Here is a 10,350-nt window from a genome sequence, read left to right on the forward strand (position 1 = left end):
GATTGGAAGAATCAACATAGTGAAAATGGCCATACTACCCAAAGTGATATACAAATTCAGTTATTTTTAGATTAATCCATTATTTTCATTTCATTAAAAATGGTTGTCTTCAATAGCTGATTGAAGATTGGTTTTTCTCAACTATTTGTCATTGCTGTTGCAAATTCATTTTGAAAGGTTATTTTATTATTGGTTTTTTTCCTACTTTTGTATTCACTCCTCTGTTTCTGTTTTGTGGTTGATTCCTTTTGTCTTCTCATGGGCTTCTATCGGACAGTATCACTGAGAATATTAAAGAGCTAGAGGATGGTTTAGATGCAGTCTGGCAGTCCTCATTTTAAGACTGGGTCAGCTTCCTAGGGCCATCCTGTGTGCACCTTCATTGTACACACTATCATCTTAGGCAGTGACTGCAGTTTTGTGGGCATCTTTTCGAGGACACAAACAGACATTGAAGCTGCCCTAATACTGTGCTATCCCTACTAGTTCCCAGAACTAAACCTATTAGGCCTCCCTGGCTTCACTTTTGTTTTTTACTGGTACTTTAAATCCATTTCTGGCCTGCAAAAAATGTTGATGCTATTTGGGGACACTGTTGCTGCTGTTATTGTTATTATTATCGTAATTTAAAATGTTAGAATGTGTGTTTAGAGCAGAAGTGGCGGGGTGTAAAGTATAAAATTTTACGTGCCAGTTCTCCACTGTCATAGTTTATTCATTCTTTGGTTTTCTAGGTTTCTCGGATTGCAGACAGTGAAAAAAGTGTTATGTTAATGCTGGGACGCTGCCTGCCACACATTGTTCCTAATGTGCTGTTGGCAAAGAGAGAGGTAAGACACATGAAAGTATTTTCATCCCAATAATCTCATCATGTTGTCCATTTTTTTGTCATTTTGAAGTTTAGTGTTATATTTTTATTTTGTGAAAGTCTGTTTCTTGCAATCATATTCTTACTTTTGTGCATGCATCTCTGCTCCTAGAGAATGGTTTTACATCTCTGTCAGGTGAGTTCAGTAAAACTGCATGATATTCATGTTTTTTAAATTCTGCTAAAAGCATTATTAGCTTCTGCAGCACTAACTATTACTGTAGGTCCATTTATGTGCCATAAACACTGTTCGTTTTTTATGTTACAAGTCAGCTAATTTATTTTATGTCTGTTCTTGGTATAATATGTTTGATATATCTAGAGAAATGGACACTCTTTGTTTTGAAAATTAACAGGGACTAATAATGTAACTCTTTTCTTAAATGTACTTGTAGTTGCCTATTATAAATGGTAGTTTTATTATGTTTGTTTGGCAATAAAGTACACTTACCTTATAATGATAGGATAGTCATAATATTGACTGCAATAACTTTCTAAAAGTAACTTTTTTGTTTTTCTTTTAATTAACCTGTTGTTGACAGATGCTGTAAATACCCAAAATATAGTTACAAATATAGTTTACCCACATAACCTGTGTTATGAGCCATAAATGCTATAGGAAGTTATCTTTATTAAGTATAGTTACATTTAGCCAATAAAAGATTAATGAAAAGTTATCTGTGATCTCATTTAAATTACAGTAGATGATTTATTTGCAAGTAAGATAATTTACTTGAATTATTCAGTTCATGAGATAAATTTCTAGTTCACAAAATTTTTCATAAAACATAGATGAAGAATATTTTGGAATATATCATAGTTTCTACAATTATCTTCTTAATATTTACTGATTTTACTCATAATTCATGGGACCTACAGTATGATAGGTACATAATGCATTGGCAAAACCCATTTAAAGCTTATCCTTAATTACTCATTTAGCACAAGAAATTTGTACTGATCCTCAAGAAAACATGCAGAGCTTAGGAAATTTTTGTTCCTATAGATATTTTGATAAAGACTATGTTTTCTTGCTGATGGTTTTATTTTTACCTAATTATTTAAAATAGTCATAAGATATTAAGTGTGGAAAGTTTTCTATGTCTTGAAGGATCAGTGTTCAATTTCAAGATGTTTTGCAGTTCTGCCTGGCAGAATGGTGTTTGAGCTTCTTGTCCTTTTTCAGCTTGTAACATAGTCCATGTAATGCATTAATGTTTGCATCCCTTTTTGTATATTTCCTTAATATAATCTTTAAAATATCACAGAAACCTAATTATTATGAGAGGCAGTTTTAGCTTTTTTACTTTAATTTTCCGTATTATCATTAAAAAACTGTACCACCAAAATCTAATTGATTGTACTGCATGAAGCATTTATAAATTTGCATCATCAGATCAGATACATTATATGTATAGATATATTTACTTATATATCTATATATACACACATGCACACATATATCTAATTTGTGGTATGATGTTTACTTTTCTGGCTGATTTTAATTTTTTTTTTATTAAAATATGTAAGTACTTATAATTTCATGAAGAACTAATCATTATCTTTTTAATTATTTGTACCTTGTCCTATTTTATCAAAAATTTGCCATTGATAATAAAACAAAGTTCTATTCCCTCAAAATTTAATTAGAAAATTATGAAATATATGTTAGTTTGATTTAAAACCAATCCCCTCTGCATAAAAGGACAAAACTTTGTTTCATTACATCCCTTAATATTGAATTACTTTTTAATGTTTTACCCCTGTTTCTTAACTCTATTTTTTTTTAAAGTTCCTGTGATTGAAGGATTAATATTTTGACTTTTTCTTATTTCTCAAGTTATATGTATATTCTCTTGTCAGCATAATAAGCCTTTTTATTGCTATATCACTACAATTAACATGTCCTTCAGTAAACTGATTGATCATAATATCCTAACTGATGAAATAAATAAAGGGATTAAGGGCTGGCCTGGTGGCGCACTCAGTAGAGTGCGGCACTTGGGAGTGTGGCGGCGCTCCCGCCGAGGGTTCGGATCCCATATAGAGACCGGTCCGCTCACTGGTTGAGCGCGGTGCGGGCGCGACACTGAGGGTTGCGATCCCATTACCGGTCACGAAAAAAGACAAAAAAGGAAAGAAAAAGAAAAAACAGTAATATGCTCACATTGTTTAGCACTTTTTAAATATAAAAAGATATACAGTGAAAATTCTTCTAGTTTTCCTGTCCTTGAGCCACTGTCCCATATATGTACCATAGCCAGTTTTACTAGTTTCCGGTGTATTCTTTCATGTCCTTTGACCAGTTTTTAACTAGATTGTCTTCATGTTTTTGAGTTGTAAGAATTCTTTATACTTGTATATTCTGGATATTAAACCCTTATCATATATATGATTTGCAAATATCTTCTCCTATCCTATAGGTTGTCTTTTTACATTCTTAATATCCTTTGATGGCAAATGTTTTTATTTTTCTGAAATCTGACTTATCTATTTTTTCTTTTGTTGCTGTGCTTTTAGCGTCCAATTTAACAATCCATTGCCAAATCCAAGGTCAGGAATATTTATCCCTATGTTTTCTTTTAATAGTATTATAGTTTTAGTTCTTATATTTAGGCCATTGATCCATTTTGAGTTAATTTTTGTATATGGAGTGAAGTATTGTCCAACTTTGTTCTTTTCATGTGACTGTAAAATTGTTCCAGCAACATTTGTTCAAGAGAAAATTTTTCCCTATTGAATGTGGTCTTGCCACTTTTGTCAAAAATCATTTGGCAGTAGATTGTCTGGGTTTATTTCTGGACTCTCAGTTCTATTCCATTGATCTGTAAATCTGTCCTTATGCCAGTATCACATTGTTTTGATTACTGTAGCTTGCAGCAGGCTTTGAAATTGTGAACTACACATTCTCCAACTTTGATTTCTTTTTCAGTATTATTTGGCTATTCAGGGACCTTTGCAGTTCTGTACGAATTTGATGTTCAGCTTTCCATTTCTGTAAAACAGGTCATTAGAATTTTGATAGAGATTACATAGAATCTATAGATCATTTTGGGAATATTGTAACATAACAATGTTAAGTCTTCCAATTCATGGACATGGGATGTCTTTCCATTTATTTAGGTCTTTAATTTCTTTCAGCAGTGTTTTGTAGTTTTTAGTGTACAGTTTTTCACTTCCTTGGTTAAATTTATTCCTAGGTATTTTGTTATTTGGGATGGTATTGTATATGGAATTTTTTAAAAAATTTTCTTTTCTAGTTATTCATCGCTGATGTATAGAAACACAACTGATATTTGTGTGTTGATCTTATACCTTGCAACCTTGCTGAATTTGTTTATTAGCCCTAGTAGTTTTTTTATGGGTTCTATGGGATTTTCTATATTTGGAAACATGTCATCTGCAAATAAAGGTAGTTTTGCTTCTTCCTTTTCAGTTTGGATAGCTTTTTTTCTCTCTTGTTTAACTGCTCTGGACTTCCAGTACAATGTTGAATAACGCGGGCGCGACACTGAGGGTTGCGATCCCATTACCGGTCACGAAAAAAGACAAAAAAGGAAAGAAAAAGAAAAAACAGTAATATGCTCACATTGTTTAGCACTTTTTAAATATAAAAAGATATACAGTGAAAATTCTTCTAGTTTTCCTGTCCTTGAGCCACTGTCCCATATATGTACCATAGCCAGTTTTACTAGTTTCCGGTGTATTCTTTCATGTCCTTTGACCAGTTTTTAACTAGATTGTCTTCATGTTTTTGAGTTGTAAGAATTCTTTATACTTGTATATTCTGGATATTAAACCCTTATCATATATATGATTTGCAAATATCTTCTCCTATCCTATAGGTTGTCTTTTTACATTCTTAATATCCTTTGATGGCAAATGTTTTTATTTTTCTGAAATCTGACTTATCTATTTTTTCTTTTGTTGCTGTGCTTTTAGCGTCCAATTTAACAATCCATTGCCAAATCCAAGGTCAGGAATATTTATCCCTATGTTTTCTTTTAATAGTATTATAGTTTTAGTTCTTATATTTAGGCCATTGATCCATTTTGAGTTAATTTTTGTATATGGAGTGAAGTATTGTCCAACTTTGTTCTTTTCATGTGACTGTAAAATTGTTCCAGCAACATTTGTTCAAGAGAAAATTTTTCCCTATTGAATGTGGTCTTGCCACTTTTGTCAAAAATCATTTGGCAGTAGATTGTCTGGGTTTATTTCTGGACTCTCAGTTCTATTCCATTGATCTGTAAATCTGTCCTTATGCCAGTATCACATTGTTTTGATTACTGTAGCTTGCAGCAGGCTTTGAAATTGTGAACTACACATTCTCCAACTTTGATTTCTTTTTCAGTATTATTTGGCTATTCAGGGACCTTTGCAGTTCTGTACGAATTTGATGTTCAGCTTTCCATTTCTGTAAAACAGGTCATTAGAATTTTGATAGAGATTACATAGAATCTATAGATCATTTTGGGAATATTGTAACATAACAATGTTAAGTCTTCCAATTCATGGACATGGGATGTCTTTCCATTTATTTAGGTCTTTAATTTCTTTCAGCAGTGTTTTGTAGTTTTTAGTGTACAGTTTTTCACTTCCTTGGTTAAATTTATTCCTAGGTATTTTGTTATTTGGGATGGTATTGTATATGGAATTTTTTAAAAAATTTTCTTTTCTAGTTATTCATCGCTGATGTATAGAAACACAACTGATATTTGTGTGTTGATCTTATACCTTGCAACCTTGCTGAATTTGTTTATTAGCCCTAGTAGTTTTTTATGGGTTCTATGGGATTTTCTATATTTGGAAACATGTCATCTGCAAATAAAGGTAGTTTTGCTTCTTCCTTTTCCGTTTGGATAGCTTTTTTTCTCTCTTGTTTAACTGCTCTGGACTTCCAGTACAATGTTGAATAACAGTGTTTTGGGACCTTCGGGAGAAAGCTTTCAGTATTTCACCACTGAGTATGATATTAGCTGTAAGATTTTTATAAATGTCCTTTGTTCTCTTAAAGAAGTTTCCTTCCATTCCTAGTTTCACGGAGTGTTTTTATTATGAAAGGGCACTGAATTTCATCACTTGCTTTTTCTGTGTCTGAGATGATAATGTAATTTTTTTTTTCCTTTTTTCTATTAATGTGGTATTCACGGAGTGTTTTTATTATGAAAGGGCACTGAATTTCATCACTTGCTTTTTCTGTGTCTGTTGAGATGATAATGTAATTTTTTTTTTCCTTTTTTCTATTAATGTGGTATATTACATTGATTGATTTTATGTTGAACCACTTTTGCATTCCTGGGATACATTTTATTTACTTATGGTTTGTAATCCTTTTAACATGCTTTTGGATTTGGTATATTTTGTTGATCATTTTTGTGTCTGTATTCATAAGAGATAATGGTCTATAGTTTTCTTTTGGTATCTTTGTCTGGTTTGGGTATCAGGCTCAGGCTGGCTTCATAGAATATGTAGGAACTGTTCCCTCCTCTTCCATTTTATGAATCAATTTGAGTAGGATTGGTGTTAATTCTTCCTTAAATGTTTTATTGTAATTCACCAGTAAAGCCATCTGGTCCTGGACTTTTCTTTGTTGGGAAGTCTTTGATTACCGATTCATTCTCTTTTCTTGTTATAGGTGTGTTGAGATTTTTTTTACTGTAGTGGGTTTTGGTAATTTGTGTGATTCTAGGAATTGGTTCATTTAATCTTGATTATCTAATTTGTTGATGAATAGTTATTCATAGTATTCACTTATAATTCTTTTAACTTCCATAAGGTTGGTTTTAACATCCCTGCTTTCATTTCTGATTCTAGTTATTTGCATCTCCTCTCTCTCTTTTTAGCCAGTCTAGCTAAAGTTTTGTCAATTTTGTTGATCTTTTCAAGAACCAATTTTGATTTTGTTGATTCTCTCTCTGTTTTCCTAGTCTATATTTCATTTTTCTCTGCTGAAACCTTTATAATTTTCTTCCTTCTGCTGGCCTTGGGTTTATTTTGATCTTTCTCTGGTTTTGTAAGATGCAAAGTAAGTTTGTTGACTTGAGATCTTCTTTTTTAATGTGGGTGTTTACAGCTATAAATTTCCCTGTAAGTACTGTTTTTGCTCTATCTCACTAGTTTTGGTATGTTGTGTTTTCATTTTCATTCATCTTATTTTCTAATTTCCTTAGTGATTTTTCCTTTGACCTATTGATTGTTTAAGAGTGTGTTGTTTAGTAGACATATTTGTGAATTTTTCATTTTTCTTTCTGTTAATCGTTTTTAATTTCATTCTGTTGGGGTTAGAGATAATACTTTCTATGATTTTGATCTTTTTAAATTCACTAAGAATTGTATGTGGCCTAATATGTGATGTATCCTGGAGAATGCTCCCTGTGCACGTAAGAAGAATATATATTCTGTTGTTGTTAGATGGAGTGTTCTGTGTGTCTGTTAGATCTACTTATTTTATTGTGTAAGTCCTCTATTTCCTTACTGACTTCTGTCTAAATGTTCTGTCCCCATTATAAAAGTAAGGTATTGAAGTCTCCAACTATTATTGTGGAACTGTATTGTATTGTATTCTTTCAAAGGTATTTTGTGCATATATAACAAATTCAAATATATAATTTTTTCCATGATTAAACAGATGGTTCCATCTTCTGTACTATTCTCTACTTTGTTTTTTTCCCACTTAATGTTGTTTTGTTTTTTATGTTGGTATTTAAAGAACTTTCTCATTCTTAAGGCTGCATAATATGTAGTTTTTTAATAGTCTTTTAAATGTTTTCTAAATTAATGTTTTCAAACTTTATGTGATTATAATTTCAGTAAGAAAAACATTTTACATCATGTTCCAATATATACTTAAATATATAGTTAAAAGTTTTACAAATCAGTATTGCCTTTACTAATCACAAAAAGTTAAAATAGAAGACAAGCAATATCAAACATAATTTTATATTTTAGAACAATAAAGAAAAAAATTCCTAAATAAAACTAAAATAGAAGACAAGCAATATCAAACATAATTTTATATTTTAGAACAATAAAGAAAAAAATAATAAAATAATAAAAAAGAAAAAAATGTTCTTTATGGTCCATTCAATTTATTTCATCACCCACTGTTTTAAAGGGAGTGAGATATAAAGTAGGAATCAAAGCTGTCTAATAATTTAAACTATTATTTTTTAAAAATGTGGAAAGCACCATGAATATAAATATTAGCATTATTTGTTTTTATTTTCTGTTAAGAAAAGTAACAACCTCACTCAATCTTCACATTACAATTACAACAATTTTAAAATTCAGGATACCATATTGCAAATCTAAAATGTAATTGGTTGCAAAAATAGTGTGCCTTTAAGAAAGAAAAAGAATCCTAAATTATGGCATGCTATCTGTTGTAAGATGCATCCCAATTTCAGAGATGATAAAAAGTGAAAAAAAAGTACATCTTAGGTTCTGTGAAATAATGGTAGTCTCTTTTTACCAATTTGTATTTCCTTGCCTATTCATTTTGAAAAAATAAAACGATGGACTAATTTTCTATATGTGGCTTATGTAGTACATTAGTTCACTTTAATGGGTTGGTTGAGGAAACTTGAATTTTGAAGCTAAATTATAAACTAAATATATTTATCATTTGATGTATGTATATAAATAGGCTAAAGAAGTTGATTTTTCACAGTCTCTGCTTTAAATGCATCTGAAGGGGAAATTCTGTAATTTAAAAATGAAATTTCATAAGTGGTTGCTTTTAAAAGCATTTTTTAGATTAATATATCAAAATTTAACTTTTATTTTTATTCTATGCCAAAGAAATATGTGCTTTCAGTTAGCTAATTTGGAAAAGCAAAGGAGAAACCTAGGGCTGGGATAGGAGTGGAAATGGGGATTGTGTTAATGGGCACAAGCCTTCCTTTTGGGAAGTTGAAAAATGTTCTAAGATTAGATTGTGGTGATGGTTGTACAACTCTGAATATGCTAAAAGCCATTGAGTGTACACTTGAAATGGATGGATTTTACAGTATATAAAATATATCTCAAAGCTGTAGTTTAAAAAAAGACAAAAGAGAGAATCAATTTCCTAAAAGTTCTTAAAGTAGTTGGTTCCTCTAAAGACTTGCCCATCTTATGAGAAACTAGACTTTGCTCTTTTACATTGAAGATCATGTTTGTTTCACAGAAAAATTTTTATGAGTAGTAATAGCGCCAGATGATTATAACTTTATGAGATTTATATAGGAGTATGGTAGATAAATATAGTAATGTAGCTAGTGTAGTAAAATAAATAATTTAGCATGTGTGTTATATGTGTTTAATTTAGGAGTAAATCTCATGCTCTTAAACAATATTGAGATTTAAATACTTCACTTCAGTACTTCAGTACTTAAATACTTAAGTACTTCATTACAGTACTTCAATTAGGCTTCCTGAAGATTGAGCCCCAGCAATTATAGATATTAGTAATTTTAAGAATAGATATTTAAGCAGCCCTTGAAGTGTAGAAGTTTTCCGGTGGTGAGTAATCATGGCTTTTTTTCCCTTATGTGAGTCTTTGTAATGTCTGTCTTTATTTTTATTCTTTACATATTAATATCAACATCCTGACAATTTCAATGAAAAATCTAAATTAGAGGTTGTAGTCTATCCACAAACTAACGCAGGCTCACAGATAGGTTTTGTTTGGCCTACTCAATTATGTTAAAATGATATGCTAGTTATTTTAGAAACAAAGATATTTTAACTAAAAATACAAATGTTCTGGCTTAGCCATAGTTGTTACTACCATACCTTATTGCTCCTAATCACTGAGACCCAGGATTAGTTGTGTTTATCATCATGTTTGCTTATTGTTTTCCTTACATTCTTTATTTTACGTGTTTACGCTATCTTTTTGACCCTCATAGTCATTTGAGTATGTGAACCTCAGCTATATAGTTTTGTAGACTTTCTCTATTCCAGGCCACTTTCTCATGCTTTAATTATAATAACCAATTTTCATTGGCACTCCTTTGCCTAGAGAGGACTCTTCCATTTTATCTTGAACACGACTGGTACATAAACTCTTCTCCAAACATAGTTGTCTTATTTTCATTCTTGGAACTTACGTTTTCATTGTTCCCTATTGCTTATCCTAACAAGGTATTATGCTCCCTTTCAGATTCAACTTCAAGCTTAGCATAAAGGCTATCAACTTAATTTCTACCTAATTATAGGCTGCCTTTCTAGCCAAAAAAATTCTCTGCATGCAATTTGCTTATTTTAACTGTCTCCACTGATTATTGCCTGAGTACTCTCTTCGTCAAAATTTAACTTCTACTAGATTTTTCTTGTCTTATATTGACCAGTCTTTTTTTGGATTCTTCGGTGCTTCCTGTGCTATGTATTAAATTTTACACACTTGTATCTTGGCTTATCTATATGCTAATTGTCACCTTATATTTGATATCTCCAGGGATATCCTAGCTGCCTCAGTATAGGTTTTATTTTATTTT

The 10,350-nt window shown here is 31.1% G+C and overlaps 1 protein-coding gene across 1 annotated transcript in view; it reads left to right on the forward strand.

The window, feature by feature from the left end:
• The window catches only part of KIAA1468 (KIAA1468 ortholog), a 145,025-nt gene that overhangs the window by 52,640 nt on the left and 82,035 nt on the right, over nt 1-10,350 (forward strand). The window contains exons 10-11 of the mRNA XM_008581669.1: nt 735-830; nt 3,801-3,865. Coding sequence (XP_008579891.1) covers nt 735-830; nt 3,801-3,865 — 161 coding nt within the window. The remainder of the gene's footprint in view (nt 1-734; nt 831-3,800; nt 3,866-10,350) is intronic.

Source organism: Galeopterus variegatus, unplaced genomic scaffold (genome assembly GCF_000696425.1).
Source record: "Galeopterus variegatus unplaced genomic scaffold, G_variegatus-3.0.2 Scaffold2430, whole genome shotgun sequence".
NCBI classification, from domain to species: Eukaryota; Metazoa; Chordata; class Mammalia; order Dermoptera; family Cynocephalidae; genus Galeopterus; species Galeopterus variegatus.